Here is a 17863-nt window from a genome sequence, read left to right as displayed (position 1 = left end):
TCAATTTCCCACAGGAAGCCTTGGAGGAAACATGACAACCAGGCCGGAGCAAGGCCAGCACCAGGGCCCCTGCGGAGCTTGGGCTAGGAACCAGCTCTTACTTCTGCCGGGGCAGGGTGGGAGGGCTTAACCCATCTGTGACAGACAGAATACGTGTCACTGTCAAAACATGGACAAATGATTGAGCTTTTATAATGAAGGGATCCTTTTTGACTTTTGACTGACACTGAGGGGGAAAACTGAGGTCTCTTGAGTCAACTGCTAAGGCCAGCGTGGCTGAGACAGGCTTCCCTCAGGGAGCACTTTGCAAAAACCCATCATCGTGGTTCCCGCATGAAGGTAATAAATGGCACAAATGGGTCAGACAGCACATCTGACACAAGACACAATCTCAGAGTTTAAGCCATGAATGGGCCTGGAGCCAGCAGGGCAACATTCCATATGGCCCCTCAAGGAGTATGTGATACATGTCACACTTCAAATTACATTTTATAAAGACTTCAAAACAATATGGCAATCTGAAACAAAACAAAATAGCTGTTGCTTAGGGACAATTTCAAGAGGAAATTCATATATTTAAAGAAAAACAGAGATACCGAACTGTCACACCTCCTCCTATTCCCCCTCCTCCTAAAAAAAAAATTAAAAGGAGAAACACAGTAGAGTACTTTTCAGGCCTCAGTGGTTTAATGGGCATGGGAAATTTCAAATTGGCATATCCAGTTGGGAGAATTCATTCTCCAGGATGAATGTCTTGTCAGTATTGGACACAATCCCTCCACACATCACCATGGTAAATAAAAGGTGCTTAATGCATTTTGACTTGACTCAAAAGAAGAACTCAGTGTACCTTTAAATAAACTGTTACAAGTACAGCATGGTCTTGAGGATAAATAAACCTCCTGACTTGTTCCCACAGGTTTAAAAACTTAACAATTAGGTCCCATGCTAATACTGGGGCTGAGACAGCTCCTGGCATTGCTGAGGCCAGGCTGAGGGCAGGGGCTCAGGAGGGAGGCAGGTGGCTGACACCTCTTCCACTCAGGCAGTCAAAGTGCCAATGGCCCCTTAAACCCAAGGCCGAGCAGGGAGACCACCCCCAGCTGCATGTTGCCTGGTCAGGAGTCACCGTCCTCCTTAATTTCATTTCATTTGACTTTACTTGGACAAATAAAATCAAAGCAAATGGCAGGAACCACAGTACAATAGAAGATTGGTACTTCTGAGGGATAAGATCCAAGACCTTCACAATTCCCGAGCCCACAAGCACCACTACGGAACAGTTGAAAAATTTAGGTGCCTTGAATGTGGGCTATGACAGGTAAAGGCGTCAGAGAGCTGGGGGATGACAGCAGCTCTCCCCCACCCCCTCCACCAACTAAGAGAGCTGCTCTCCCTTAAACATCTGCCTTGCCAAGTACTTTTCAGTCTTAGCAAAATGGTAAATTACCACATGACCTGGACTTTTCATTCTCCTGTGAAACCACAAATGCTATGGCCTCACATACAAAAGTCAGTCTACTTCGCAATCTTCAGAGACAATCTCTGAAGCAATCCTGGGATAAACAGGACTCCTCAAGATTTAAGATACTGAGCCAGGGACTGGGCATGGTGGCTCACACCTGTAATCCCAGCACTTTGGGAGGCTGAGGCAGGTAGATGCCTTGAGCCCAAGAGTTCATGACCAGCCTGGGCAACATGGCAAAACTCCCATCTTGACAAAAAATTATCCGGGTTTGGTGGCATGCCTGTGGTCCCAGCTATCCACGAGGCTGAGGTGGGAGGATCACTTGAGCCTGGGAGGTCGAGGCTGCAGTGAGTCACAATCATGCCACTGCACTCCAGCCTGGGCAACAGAGTGAGACCCTGTCTCCAAAAAAGTATGTGAGTCAGGGCTTGCTGCATGTCTGAAGCAATCTCTGAGGCAGGACATGGGAGAAAATTCTGGAAACTTGCATAACAGCTAAGGCTTTAGAGCACGTTTGTCCAACCTGTGGCCCACAGGCCACATGTGGCCCAGGATGGGTTTGAATGTGGCCTAACACAAATTCATAAACTTTCTTAAAACGTTATGAGATTGGACAGGCGTAGTGGCTCACACCTTTAATCCCAGCACTTTGAGAGGCCGAGGTGGGCAGATCACTAGGTCAGGAGATCAAGACCCTTCTGGCCAACATGGTGAAACACCGTCTCTACTAAAAATATAAAAATTAGCTGGGTGTGGTGGCGCGTGGCTGTAATCCCGACTACTCAGAAGGCTGAGGCATGAGAATTGCTTGAACCCAGGAGGTGGAGGTTGTAGTGAGCCAAGATGGCGCCACTGCACTCCAGCCTGGTGACAGAGCAAGACTCTGTCTCAAAAAAAAAAAAAAAAAAAATTATGGAGTTTTTTTTGTGATTTTTTTTTTTTAAGCTCATCAGCTATTGTTAGGGTATTTTATGTGTGGCCCAGGAAAGACAAAAAATTGGGCACCCCTGCTTTGGAGCTTTTCAACATGCTGGTCATAGTCATATATTCAATGTTTCATTCATTTACATTAAAATCTCCTGTTTGGTTTAAATACTTACATCATTTTCTAAAAAATTAAACATGCTTCTTTCAGCCAACTCCTTTGACTCTTCAAATTTTTCTACCGCTTGTCTGACTTCTTCGTCTGGTATCTTACCTACTCGTTTCTTTTTATAATCGTAATCCAGGCGGCGGCCTTCCAGCTTTTTCAGGTGATGCTAAAAAAAGAGAAGGGAGTCCCTCAGAGAGGCGCTACATTCAAAACCTGGCACAAAAAAATTATTTATATTAAAATGGTCATTGCTTTTTCTCGGCCTAGATTCCAGAGGGCAGGAACCCACCTTACACTGCTGTTGGGAGCACCTCAGCACCTGATGGAGGCTCTCCTCACTTCAGGTGCTCAAAGAATATTTGTGGAATGAATGAATGAATGAATGAATGAATGAATGAACAGATAGGTGATAGAATAAATGAGTGTCTGTATGGAACATAAAGATGCAGTAGCCATGCTCAGATATTCTTTTCCAATGTTCTTTATACGATCCCTCACTTCAGCCTTCTCAATGTCCAGATAATTTCTAACCAGGTTAACCAAACAAAACATAGTAGGAACATTTCTTTTGGCACTATTGTCAACTCCTAAGTAGTAGACTATAAAATCACAAACTTCGGCCGGGCACAGTGGCTCAAGCCTGTAATCCCAGCACTTTGGGAGGCCGAGACGGGCGGATCACGAGGTCAGGAGATCGAGACCATCCTGGCTAACGCGTGAAACCCCGTCTCTACTAAAAAATACAAAAAACTAGCCGGGCGACATGGCGGGCGCCTGTAATCCCAGCTACTTGGGAGACTGAGGCAGGAGAATGGCGTAAACCCAGGAGGCGGAGCTTGCAGTGAGCTGAGATCCGGCCACTGCACTCCACCCTGGGTGGCAGAGCGAGACTATGTCTCAAAAAAAAAGAAAAAAAAAAAAAATCACAAACTTCTACAATCCCTTAGAATATTAATGGATCTCCATAAAGTTCCCAAACAATCAAGAAATAAGTTGTATAAAATGCTGTTAATGAATGCAAAGGAGAGAGATTCACAGACAACCTCTGAAATGGGAAAAACTCTAAACAATATTATAACCCCTTTAACAAAATCTAACAGAACTGTCTACTCATGGAACAGGCTGCCTTGCATAGCAGGTTTCCCATCATAGTTTGTGTCCAAGCAGAGAGACCCCGTGTCAGAACAGTGTCGAGTGGGAGAGCTATACAGGACAAGGGAGGGGTCCCTGGAGAGTTTATGGCTATAATCCTCAGAAATCAGACACTGGGTATCAAAAGTGTATGTAGAAACTGATCATCCCACTGAAGCACGAGGATAGCTTGCACTATTCATTTTAGCAGGAAGCACTGCTTCTAACTTTCATGACTCGGTGAAAAGAGCACCCAGAGAGTCAGAAGCATCTGTCTCCTATGCTGTGACTTTGGGCTGGTCCCTAATCCCTCTGTACCTCTACATGAACACCTGAAAGTCAGTCATATGTCAAATGAACAGGCTCCCGACCCCTGATTTCTGAGCGACATGGAGCATAGGCGAGACTGTGAAAGGCTTCCTAAACCTTGGACTCTTAACTTTCCATCATCCACATAATTTAAGTTTAGATTTACAGTTCTATATCAAACAGCATCTGAGTAACAAAATGGCATTTAGAAAATTATTTTTTGCATAGGGAACTGCAACATTTCAGAATAAGTGTATTTTACACATTTCACCCACTTACTACTCAGGACCACATATGTGTCTGTGGTTGGCCAGGTGGAAGAGCAAGGCTGACTTTTCATATGACCTTCCTCCATGATGACCACACAAGAAGAAATAAAACTTGCTATATGTCAGCAAAGGAGACATTTGGTTTTACAGCTGTGCATTTGGGGGAGATGTTTTGGCATCCCCAGAACCCAGACTGTCACTTCTCTAGAATCAACCATTCAAAAATAATTTGGAAAAACATCTCCTGTACCCAACCAACAGATACACCTACTAAGTACCCACAAAAATTAAAATAAAAAAAAATAAAATAGGCCAGGCGTAGTGGCTCACACCTGTAATCCCAGCACTTTGGGAGGCTGAGGCAGGCGGATCACGAGGTCAGGAGATCGAGACCATCCTGGCTAACATGGTGAAACCCCGTCTATACTAAAAATACAAAAAAATTAGCCAGGCGTGGTGGCGGGCGCCTGTAGTCCCCGCTACTCAGGAGGCTGAGACAGGAGAATGGCGTGAACCCGAGAGGTGGAGCTTGCAGTGAGCCGAGATCATGCCACTGCACTCCAGCCTGGGCAACAGAGCGAGACTCTGTCTCAAAAGAAATAAAAAATAAAAAATAAAATAATGTGTGAGCACAAACCATGTGGCAGGCTTGTGACTACAGGGAACAAACCACGATCCCTCACCCCAAGGAATGGACTGCTCAATATGAGCAGGAGGTAAGCAACAGTGCTCATGGCACAGGGGCACAGAAGGGGTACCCCACAGAGTCTAGCAAAAGAACAAACAGCTTCCCAAAGGAAAGCACATCCGAGCTAAGGGGTGAGGTGGCACAGCCAGGAGATGGGGTGAAAGGACAAAGACAGCAAATAGCGAGAAAGCACAAAGCAAAATGTCACCAGGGAGCTGGAAATGATTCAGTGAGGCTGGACGGAGTTCACATGGGGAAGGGGTGGCAATAAGGCCACAGAGGAAAGGAGGGGCCAGGCTGTGAAGGGCTGAGGGGCTGTATCTTCACCCCACCTCCGGTGGGCAGCCAGGAAGGTTTGCAGCTCAGGAAGGATGCCCTTGCTGTGGGCTAGAGAATGGACAGGAGGGAGTGAGATGTGACGCCAGGGGTCAAGGGCAGCTGTGCTGATGTGCGTAAATGTTAACAGGAAGAAGCCAACAGACAGAAAGGGAAAGAATGAAGGTACAGCAGAGAGGACGATGGATGTCACAACGGCCCTGAGGAGGTGAGAGATGACAAACCCGGCGGCCCAGTAGAGGACTTGAGAGCAACAAACATGTCCCTGGCTTGACAGCAACAGGAACATGTTCCCCCTGAGATGGAAGAAGAGGATGGTATGCATGACGGGGCCAAGGGCTGTGAAGGTGGGGAGTGGGATGTTTAGGGAGCTCCTGAATGGGTGCTTTCATTTCTCACTCAGACTTCCTGAATTCTCCCTCATACCCTTTGCTTTCAGCAGAAACTCTAAATGCAATGCCTGGACAGGCATCCAGGGCTTTCCGTGACTCTCAGTCTTTCCTCTCTCTATAGCACCTCTGCCCCTACACACCCTATCCCCTGGCCATACCACACAATTGAGGTTCCCGAGCCTGCCTGCTCTCACAGCCCTGGCCCTCTGGTCAGCTTGTGCTGGATATTTTGCCCACCTGAGTCTCCCAGTCTGCATGGCCAGCTTCTCCTCCTCTGGGAAGCCTTCCCTGACCCAGCCAGGCTGAGGGAGGTGCCTCTCCTTCATGTCCCTGGGCTAATCTCTCCAACAACTGTCAAAGTGCATGATATCTATTGACTTGTCTCTCTACCCTACACCTGTGAGTTTCACAAGGGCATGCACCTGGTCTTGGTTAGCCACATATGGCCAGTGCCCACCACAGTGGCAAGGCACAGCAGGCCCTCTATACACAGATGACGGATGAATAAATAAATCAACGAATGAACAAAGGAAGAACCAATAATCTGACATTCATCAGTTCCTTCTCTGGCCCCTGGAATATGAAGCCATCTCAAGGCCCACGGTCCAAGCAGGGAAGGCCACCCAAGCTCACACATCCCATCAGCCTCATCTCTGTCACACAGGCTAGACCAGTGGGGGTTCACACTTCCCCCTCGGGTTCTGGAAAAAATGGGCTAGAACGGTGGTTTTTGAACATTAGTGTGCATCAGAATTACCTGGAGGACTTTATAAAACACAGACTTGCTGGGCTTCACCCCCAAGATTTCTGATTCAGGAGGTAAGGGATGGGGCCCAAGAATTTGCATTTCTCACAAGTGATGCTGATGTTGCTGGTCCAGGGACCACACTTCGAGAATCAATAGGTCTGAAGAAGGGAAAACAGGATATGCCCAAGGTTCAAATGACCTCCAAGTTGAGATCATGCTGGAAGGTACCCGGAGGAACATCTTCTGTACATATCCATAAGAACGTGCTTGTACCTCCAGAGTAGAAGTCCCTGGTGGGGTAGAAGTCTCGGGGCTGTTTTCCCACATCTACAAAAATGCCACCATGCAAGTGGCATGCAATTATCTCCAGGTACCTGAAAATTCCCATGCATATCATTTTTAACAGTTTTCCAAATGAAAAATTCAGTTTCTAGGTATTGATTTTCTTGAGAAGTAATAGAAAATAATGACCACCAGGGCAATGCATCAAAATATGCAACTATGGTATGATTTTGATAATAAGAAATGCACTACAAAGTTATGTAATTACTTTGTTATGTGATAAATGGCTGCAGAAATATGGATTTTTAGCCTGGCTTTGAGCTGGCTTCAACTAGATACAGAATTTCCAGCTGAAAGAACATGCTTACATTCCCTCCCATTATCCTGCTTCATCTCCAGGGCAGACAGATCCTGGCACTCTTTCCCAGTGAGCCCAGGAAAATAGAACTGGGTTATTTTTACCCTACCCACAAGCATCGTAAGATGATGCTTTCAGTGAGTCCCTGCTGAAACATTCTAATGATTTTAAATATAAACATCATCTTAAGTAGCAACAGGTATATTTATAGCCTGGAAGACTTACCCCAATCTCTTTTAAATCTTTATCTTGTAGTAATTGAAGTGGATCAATAAAAGTTTGCTTTACATTAATATCAAGAGAGTCTTTCACCTCAGCCATTAGCTTCATGGATTCACCAACTTCTATCAATGCATTGCCTTGAATAGAAAACATAAATACAAAAGGTTCTTTGGGAGACTACTCCAGGTTTAACAGTGCTATTTATTTCATTCTTTACCAAAAGTTTGTGGATGATGGTGTAGCAAGGTCCTTGCTCCAGGACCTCTGAATCCTGGAACAGAATGAAAAAGAAAAAGCAAGGCTTCCTATTTTCTGCATTTCTTCTCTATGTTCTGCACGTTCACCACCACAGAAAATACAACTGAGGCTAGCAGACCGAAGTACTTACCATTTGGGCCACTAGATGGGGATAAAGATCCTTTTTAAGAAACTGGTAATTTGGGAATCTGGCACAGAGGGTTCCTTCTAGAAGCTTAAGAATAAAATCTCCTTATAAACAATTAAAGGATTCACTCATGGGGCTGTTAACCAGTAAAAATTACAATAGAAATAAACCAATAAAACATCTCAGCTTCTAGCTGTGGGATCTTCTCAAGGCTACTCCCTGTATCCTTCTAGAAGGTTCTAAGGCTCCCTGCCCTCTCTGATGTCAAAGAAAGCCTGCTGGTGTCACATGGGACATCCTGTCAGCAGGGTGGGATGGGGGTCTGCTGGTGCACTAGAGCCCAGGCCAGCCTTCCTGGCTTGGGTAGTGACAGGTAGTTTTTCCTGGATTACAGTGTGGTATCTCAGTCCAGTTAATCGGCAGTAATTTGCCATATTATTGCAGACCACGTGCCCTCTAGTTCTCTGTACAATGAGGGTTGCAGGGTCTCTAGAAAACATCCCTGGGAAATGCTGCACTAAAATGAACTATTTTTCCTATATTTGAGTTTTTCCAAATTGATCTTGTAAAAAGATGGAGATTGGGGTTGCTCAATTCCTAGGCTTAAAGAAAACTGTAAAGCCCAGCCTAAGTCTGACCTTTGAGTTGTTTCACCCACCAGGCGAGGGCATGGACAACTTATTCACCTGTAAAACAGAGATGGCAACATGTGCCTCACCTCCCTTAAAATAAAAAAAATAAAAAAATAAACGGAAAGATACTAGATAGGACCTTGCAAAACAGAAGTAGGAACCATTACTCTAAACTAAGGCTTCCCAGGACTCCACACGGCCCCAGTGGTAGCTTCATTCCTCCTCGGAAGCTAAATTTCATTAGCTCAACTCTCCAAAGTGTGTCTAAATAATTCCTAAATGAAGATGAAATATCCCTTCCTAGCCTGTGGACTATTTCCTGCCCAAATGGTGAGAAATGATATTTCTCACCATTTGGGAGCACAGTGTCCCATTTGGGTGATAGAAATGGTCACCATATACTGACCCCACACCCAGCCCCTCTGCCACCAGTGCCAGTGCCTCACAATGTCAGCTCATTTCACCTTGACAGAAACATTTTCAAATACGTTGGAGACTCCAAAGATGATGCTCTGAACATGGGCCGCCACCTCCCTGGAATCGACATTCCCTCTCCTTGCCTGAGACTTGCGCTGTCCAATTCCACGGGTGTGGGGCTCAGCCTCCACCCACTGAGGTTTCTGCACTGTAGGAAGTCCCAGCATGTGGCCCCCCCAAAAGAAAACATCCAACGGCACAGCCTCTTCCTTGGAACAGCAGAAATCCATCTGTTCCTGATGCCCTGCTGACATCAGCTCTCTTCCTTACCCCAAGTTTCTTTAGGTTGCTGGGCACATGGGAAGCTACCAAATTGTCTGGCTGTCACCAAGGCCAGATGCACGGCAGGAGTGTCCTTGGATGTCAGGACCTGCCTGGCAGTTTCACCTGCTCCCTTCACTGATGTGCCTTCAGAGTAAGAGATAGGCCATCTTGTCCCCATTGGCCCTTAGAAGAAAATAAAATTCACATTATACTGCTCTGAGGAATAATGCTACCCTTTGTCACTAATTAATTCATGTTTTAATGCTTGAGTTTTAAACATTTTTTCCGAAAGATATTTCCTTCAATTTCCTAGAATGATTACTGTGGCCAAATATTTGATTTCTCAACTTCCATCTCCTGCCTTGTTACCACTACATGAATAGCAAATATGCCAAATTCTTTTGGAATACTTAGTATATTAAATCCAATTAATCCTCAATTTAATTTATTAATTTAAATGAATCTCAATCAAAATGTAATGACTTTTTAAAATAAGAGGTACTTAAGTTTCACCTGGAAAAATAAAACCAGTAAGTGTGTCCGTGAACTTTTTGCAATACAACACCTAGATAAATTTTTAGTAAAATATATTAAAGTATGTTTTAAAACTTTAGTACTTAAAACAGTATGACACTGAATCAAAACAGGATATAGATCAAGAAACAGAAGAGAAAGACCATAAACAAACAACTTATAAAAATTAGTTTATAACAAAAGAATCATTTCAAATCATCAGGAGAAAGTTGGACTTTTCAATAAAGTACTGAAACAGCTATTTATTTGTTAGAAAACAAAATCAGAACCCTATTGCACTGTAGCTCCAATAAATGCAGGAGCTTGGAAGTTTAAAGAAAATATAGAATTCAAAAACAAGTATAAATAAATATGTATATCATTTGCCAGGGAGTGGGATGAAAAAGATTGTCTAAACATGATTCCAAAAAGCTAGAAACCATATAAGAAGACTAAAGAACTTCACTAAATAAAAAATAAAAATATCTCTCCATTGAAATGACCTTCATACACAAGGTCCGAAGGTAAATGCTTACCTGGGACAAAATTTCATCAACATACAAGACAGCCAATGAGCAAATATCCTGACCATTTAAAGAGCTCATGAGACAGGAGGGGGAATAATGGACCTCCTAATGCAAAAGCAGGCCAAGGACACAAACACACAATTCACAAAAATAATGACAAACAAATAAAAATTCCACCTCACACGTGATCCAAAAGATGGAGCTAAAACAGCAATGAGATATCATTTTTGTATACTACATATCAAATGATCAGTCATTTAAAAGTAAATTAAAAAGATAACCTCTAGGGTTAGGAACTGTGTAGGGAAACACCCTCACTCACTCCTGGCAACAGTGTCAAATGGGTGTAACCTTTCTGAAGGTAGGTTGGGACTATGCTTTCAAAACCTGAAAAATAAGCATAGCCTTTTTGTTTTTTTGAGACGGAGTCTCACTTTGTCGTCCAGGCTGGAGTGCAGTGGCGTGATCTCGGCTCACTACAATCTCCGTCTCCCAGGTTCACGTCATTCTCCTACCTCAGCCTCCCAAGTAGCTGGGACTACAGGTGCCCGCCACCACGCTGGCTAATTTTTTTTTGTATTTTTAGTGGAGACGGGGTTTCACTATATTAGCCAGGATGGTCTTGATCTCCTGACCTCGTGATCTGCCCACCTCGTCCTCCCAAAGTGCTGGGATTACAGGCGTGAGCCACCGCACCATGCCAAAAGAAGCATAGCCTTGACTCAGCAATTTTATACTAGAACTGTTATCTAAATTATGTCAAAGAATATAATTTTGGATATCCCCAAAGATTTACCTAGGAAAATAGTTATTGTAAATGCTATGTAAAATGTTTTTACAAAAAGAAACATTTATTTAGTAAATGGGATTGACTGAACAAACTATGATACATGGAATATTATGTAGCCATTAAAAACAATATCATGGAAGATTAATTATTTTATGATATGGATCATTATATAGTCAGTGTTACCGAAGAGTATATGTACTATAGCCTTAGTGTGGTTTTTAAAAGTACATATGAATACATTTAAGAACAAACAAGGCATAAAAGATACACAACAAGCCGAGTGCAGTGGCTCACTCCTGTAATCCCAGGAGTTTGGGAGGCCGAGGTGGGCAGATTGCTTGAGGTCAGGAGTTCAAAACCAGCCAGCCAACATGGTGAAATCCTGTCTCTATTAAAAATACAAAACATTAGCCAGGCATGGTGGCTTGAGACTATAATTCCAGCTACTTGGGAGGCTGAGGCATGAGAATTGTTTGAACCTGAAAGGCAGAGGTTGCAGTGAGCCAAGATCGCGCCACTGCACTCCAGCCTGGGCATAGACTTTGTCTCCTTAAAAAAAAAAAAAAAAAAAAAAAGATACACAACAGAGTTTAACTGGGCCTATCAGTGAGTATGGGATTATGGGTGATGTTAGCATTTTTCTTTATTTTACTTACCTATGTTTTCTAAACCTCCTGCAATTAACATGTATTACTTTGGTAATATGGAAAAATAATAAAGGTTGTTAAACTGAAGGGTTTGTGCATAACCTAAAACCATACTGGAGGAGTTCTCAGCTCCCCGAGGTGATCTCTGAATAACTCACCAAAGGTGGAGTCTTCCCCAAGCTCCTTCCCGTATTTCAGCATACAGTCCCCCAGCAAGCCTTCCGTCTGCGGGTATCCTGTGGTCTTCACCTGCCCTCGGATCTTTGACACAGTGTTCAGCATTCCTAGCTTAGCTCTGTATGCTTAAAAACATTGTCATTTGTAATTCTTTAAAGTTACAAGTTGGAGTGACAGGTACATAGCATTTAAAAAATGCAGCTGCCAAAATTGAGGTCACCTTAAACAAAATGCCAGAGACCTGAGGCCTGAAACAATTGTGTGTAAACTATTTAATTTTCTCACGTAATTTTCTAGGTTCTTTACAAAGGTGGGTGCTAAGTGCGCTGTTCCACAGCCACGATGAACCATAGAAATGAAGGCGCACATCAGCTGGGCGCAGTGGCTCACACCTGTAATCCCAGCACTTTGGGAGGCCAAGGCGGGCGGATCACCTGAGGTCAGGAGTTCAAGACCAGCCTGACCAACATGGAGAAACTCCATTTCTACTAAAAATTAAAAAAATTAGCCAGGCATGGTGGCACATGCCTGTAATCCTAGCTACTCAGGAGGCTGAGGCAGGAGAATTACTTGAACCCGGGAGGTGGAGGTTGCAGTGAGCCAAGATCGCCCCATTGCACTCCAGCCTGGGGGACGAGAGAGAGACTTAGTCTCAAAAAAAAGAAATGATGGCGCACATTGCTGACTTCAAATAATAGTGACCAGGCTTTTGTGAGCACCACCCCTTGAGTGAGACCCTTTGGAAAGCTTGCAGCTGCTAACACGTGAAGTCAGACACTGACACCTGTGTGACCCTGATATGCTTTTTTTTTGTTTGTTTAAATGTAAACAAAAATGGAATTGCCGAGGAGGATATTTCAAACAAGCAACCGGTCATTAACACACACCACATGTGCGTGCACGTGCGCGCACACACACACACACACTGTGCTCCCAAGGACTGATTCAGCCTAATGATTCTCAGTATTATGGGAGGCAGGTGCTGCTGTTTAGGAGGCAGAATCATAGGAGGAGACAGACCACCCACCCTTAGGGAATGCTAGCCTTGTGTGGCTGGTCCCAAGGTGCAGCTCAGCCCCTGCTCCCTAGGGAGGTGATGGGCATCACTGCGTCTTACCTTCCTTTCCTTCCTCTGACTCAGGCACTGAGTATTTACTCATTGTTGCAATGGGCCCTGTGCAACAACATACTGTGCTCATTACCGGGACTCCAGAGACAGCCTTTGCCCTCAAGGAGCTCAAAGTCTAGCTACTGGGAGGCAGAATATACAGGACGTAATTATGAAAATAAAGTCCCGTGTGGTGCAGGGCAAGGGAAAGGCAGCAATATGCTGAAGAAAGATGGAAAGTACAGAGAATAGTACAGAGAACAGCGTCAGTAACGTGTAGAACAAGGAATACTGTGGCATAATCAGTAGACAAGGCGAAGGCTTGTTTGACCTAAAAAGATATTAATACAGGACAAAGTGGGAGACAGCTATGGGAAAATGTGACTATGATTGAAAATGTGACTATGAAAATGTGACCAAGCTAAGGATTTGAGATTTCATCCTGTACATGAGAGAGTGAATCACATACTAGTTTGTGGTATTTGAGATACTTTTAGGTAGTCAAGAGATACATTTTTTTTCCTACTTTAATAATTTTGTACTTATTTTTAACGTATTTTAAATCAGTGCTTCTCAAATTTTTAATGTGTACGTAAATAATCCAAGGATCTTGTGAAAATGTAGAGTGATTCCCATTGGTCTGGATTGAGCTTAAGATTCCGCATTTCCAGCAATAAACCGCACTGTGCATAGTGATATTCACAGTGCCAGCTGTGAATGCCACTTACATTCACCTGACATTCACAGTGCTAGCCTTTTTTGTTGTTGTTTTGAAACAACAACTGTTGCCCAGGCTGTACTGCAGTGGTATGATCACGGCTCACTGCGGCCACAAACTCCTGGGCTCAAGCGATCCTCCCGCCTCAGCCTCCTGAATAAATAGGACTACAGACGCATTACCACATCTGGCTAATTTTGAAAATGTTTTGTAGACATAGAGTCTTGCTACATTGTCCAGGCTGGTCTCGAACTCTTGGCTTCAAGCAATCATTATGCCTTGGCCTCCCAAAGCGCTGGGATTACTGGCATAAGCCACTGTGCCTGGCCAGTGCTGGACTTTTGAACCTCACATTTATCCTCAAAGTATTTATCCTCCAGGTCCCCAGGCCCAAAGGCTTCACTCCCACACACCATACACACACTCTTTCTCTCTCTCTCTGTCTCTCTCTCTGCCCATCTTTCCCGCTGTTGGAGTGGGGTGTGGGATGCAGCAGGCATATGGGTGAGAGCCATTACACTGGATAAGAGATTGCTAGGGCTGCCTCTTCTCTAGGAATAACCAGAGACCTCTAGCCAGTGGACACTTTCATTGTTGGCCAACACCTCCTTTTCCCATTCAAGAGTCAGCTGGTTGAGGGTGAAACATTTGTTTGATTTCATAGTGTATTCCAGCACCCCAAAATCCTCTAGTGCAGAGAAAGCACTTAATAAATATTTGTTGACTGATATATCAGGAAAAGCAATCTGTGTGGCTGATTTCAATCACTCACGTGGCCAGGGAGGAGAAGATACATTTTTACGGTTTTCAAAGCTATTATCATCAACACAATTGTAAAGAACTTTAGACCTGCCTGGATACATCTGATAAAATTTATATTCTTAAATTTTTACTTTCTCAATTTTCAAATGGTTAGGTTTGTGCTGATTCCTACAGTCAAGGGAATCACAGGAACTCCACGCAAATAATAAATTCCTAAAAAGGAAAGGCGGCTTCAGAAATCCACAGAATTCAAGGCTTGGGCGCCCTCTATTGGTTCTTATAATTTACAACCTGGGAAAATCTCATCAATAGATGCTGCTTGGGGACCTAGAAACCCAGACCTTCAGTGGAGAAGCTGATGTGACACTGGATTTATGCAGTCTTTCGTATTCACTACATCTTGTTTCTCCAGCATTTAAGCCATGAAGAGAAAGCTCTTTCAAATTAACATATACCTCTATGTATATGGTACACAAGGGCAGAATTTTAAAAAAAAATTATGAAGAGGAATAAAGAGGAAATAAGGGAGTAAGAAAATATTTGCCAAATGTTTAGTGACTTTCTGAAGCAACTCATAAAAAAACCTTTGCTCAGTGCTCCCTTGTTGCTACGACCAGCACTCCATTCTGATGACGTCAATTGAAGTTCACAAATATAGCTGTTCTGTTTCTCATCGATAGGACTGAATGCAACTACCTTTGGTCACTGGAGACTCAGCTTTAAAAACTGAATTTCATTATTGGGACACAGATGACATTGTTTCTACATTATGTCAACTAAACACCAAGTAAACATGGATTATTGTGACAGCAAATGAACAAGAGAATATTTCAACTTTACCTGGATTTGGCTGAAGATATTCAGTGGTTTTTGAAAGAATTTCTGCAACAGCTTTATTGGTAACATCTATTTTCTTAAAAGCAAAATTTTAAAAAGTTAGTAAATGACAAACTCAATAAATTCACAAAAGAACAGAGGAGTAATTTTCATTAATTTAATTTTGCTAACACCATTATGATGATTTTAATCCAAATGAACGTTTTCAACATTTTTGGGAGATGCAATATTTTCTCACTTTCTGATTTTTGGAACATCACTTCCTTCCAGTGATGTTGGAGAACATTAATTTACTTTTCCTTTTAACATTAAAATGAATATTAAGGTAATATTTAGAAAATCTGGAAAAGTTATTATGCTCCACTAGATTATCAGATACACTTGGAAGTCTCTCAAAACCAACACTACACATGAACCAAACTCTCCTTATCTGCTGGGTGAACTTGAATTTCTAGACTTATATAAGGATGCCACAATAATGATCCATATTAGCAACTGCCCCAGTAATCAACAATAAAAGAATCATAATCATTAGTATTATAATACAATGAACATACTCATTTGTGCTAGGTCAGATGTTAACATCAAAGTTTTCTACAAACGTTCCCCGAAAGTTAACCCTTTCTGGTTAAGACTGAATCTTTCCTTCTGCAAAACCATTCCTGGACTTTCTGGTTCTTAGTTAACCAGAGGTCTAATATGGGAATAAACAATAAAGTTAAAATGCAAGTTGCAATAGCTTTATTTATACCATCAATAGGCCAAAAGAAAATGTAAAGAAAAATATCTCATTCATAAAAGCAATAAAAATGCAATAACAAAGAATAACCATTATGAGAAATTCACAACACCTATTTGAAAAACCACATTCTTAGATGGGAAAACTCAATTTTGGAAAGATATGCATTCTTCCCAAATTAACATGCAAAATTCATTCAAATCCCATCATAATTTCAATTTTTTCTTTTTTTTGTTAAAATTTGGCAAAGTGATAAAGTGAGTCTTGATACTATATACATGATTTAAAATATCAACCTAAAAAAAACCAGACTATAAAACGACTAACATATAGAGGACAGTATTTTGAAATACTGGAGTGGGAAGAAACTTCTAACCAGGACCTGAAATTCAAATGTCATAAATAAAAAGACCAAAATTCCGACTCCATAAAAACTCAGAAACTGAACATGAAAAGATACAGTATGTGACATTTGCCAAAAGTGGCAAACAAAAATATACAAAGGACAAAGGGTTAGTATCCATAATATTCAAAACTCCCGTTTAAACAAACAAGAAAGAAGGAAAAGGCCAGGCATGGTGGCACACACCTGTAATCCCAGTACTTTGGGAGGCTGAGGCAGGTGGATCACCTGAGGTCAGGAGTTCAAGATTTGGCTGGCCAACATGGTGAAACCCTATCTCTACAAAAATGCAAAAATTAGCCGGGCATGATGATGGGTGTCTGTAATCCCAGCTACTCGGGAGGCTGAGGTGGGAGAATCGCTTGAACCTGGAAGGAGAAGGTTGCAGTGAGCCGAGATCACACCACTACACTCCAGCCTGGGCAACAGAGCGAGACTCCATGTCTTAAAAAGAAAGAAGGTAAAGAGGAAAAACACAAGCTGCCTACAAAGATTTGAAAAAAATATTCAGAACTGTAAATAAAAAGGAGATACTTTACATTCTCCAGATTGATAAAAGCATTTTTAAAATCAGTTATACTCAATATCAGGTATTATATGGGTGTGGAGTAATGGGTCATTTCATACACAACAGGAATGCAAAATGATATGTTTTTGGAGGTCAAGGGAGAAGTTCTTATTAATGGACATATTAATGAGCCAGGTATTATACTTCTAAGGATTTAACCTTTTAGAAACACACCAGCAAATTGCAGTGAAGGAAAAACATGTTTGTTAGGCCATCTTATGTAATATTGAAAATGGAAATCAATAGGAGACTGATTGGATACATTATGAAACATCCAAGTAAAGGAATACTCTTTCATCATAAGGAAAAAAAATAAGGAGGATCGACATTCAAAGTACATACAAAGGAAGAAAGCAAGCTGCAGAGTGATTTATAATAGAAGACAGATCATTTTTGTAATTTAGAGAACTATGATCCTGCCAGGGTCACAAGTTTGCAAGCAAGCAATCTTATCCTGCCTGAAATCGCATTTGTTCCCCTTAGCTAAATACATTAATTTGGACTAAATAAATTAATCTGGAGCCCCAGGAAAGTTTTAAAAGACAGTATAGAAATGATAAAAAAAAAAAAAAAGGAGTCAAACCTATATTACTGATACGCGTGTGCTGTGTGTGCAAGTGGGCATGTGCGTGTGCGTTTGGCCTAGTAACAAGTTTTGTGACTGAGATCTCTTTGGTACGTTCAGCTATTTGCCAAGATCGTTAAAATGTTTAAGAGAATCCGATAACCTAGACATTTATGTCTTATTAGTCACAAGAAATGTTAAGGGCTTAGGAAAATGCTGTTAATAGATTTTATGTGAAGTTTGAGGGAGTCCTATACATTGCCTTTGTGATTATAGCTTGAAATGTCTAAGGGAATTTACTTAATTATAGAACTGGTGGTAAATATTTAAGGATTGAATCTGTTACGCTTATGTGTTAATTAATGCAACCTTGAATGAAAATTAACTATAATGATTATCATCTTATAGCAAAATTACTAAATTTGGAAATAAGATTCGTAAGTTCAGCTTAAAGC

The 17863-nt window shown here is 42.2% G+C and overlaps 1 protein-coding gene across 3 annotated transcripts in view; it reads right to left on the bottom strand.

Moving 5' to 3' along the window:
- The window catches only part of SH3GL3 (SH3 domain containing GRB2 like 3, endophilin A3), a 168095-nt gene that overhangs the window by 39294 nt on the left and 110938 nt on the right, over positions 1 to 17863 (bottom strand). For 2 of the 3 annotated variants that reach the window (XR_005236873.2, XM_007990210.3), the window contains exons 3-6: positions 15137 to 15209; positions 11690 to 11833; positions 7300 to 7433; positions 2569 to 2727 (exon numbers count right to left, since the gene is read on the bottom strand). Coding sequence is in view for 2 of the 3 variants with exons in the window: in XM_007990210.3 (XP_007988401.1) it covers positions 2569 to 2727; positions 7300 to 7433; positions 11690 to 11833; positions 15137 to 15209 (510 nt within the window). In the remaining variant the exon portion in view is untranslated. The remainder of the gene's footprint in view (positions 1 to 2568; positions 2728 to 7299; positions 7434 to 11689; positions 11834 to 15136; positions 15210 to 17863) is intronic. The other variant, XM_037987804.2, reaches the window with a different exon arrangement.

The sequence above is a fragment of the Chlorocebus sabaeus genome, chromosome 29 (assembly GCF_047675955.1).
Source record: "Chlorocebus sabaeus isolate Y175 chromosome 29, mChlSab1.0.hap1, whole genome shotgun sequence".
Classification (NCBI taxonomy): domain Eukaryota; kingdom Metazoa; phylum Chordata; class Mammalia; order Primates; family Cercopithecidae; genus Chlorocebus; species Chlorocebus sabaeus.
This window is presented reverse-complemented; position numbering and strand designations above follow the sequence as displayed.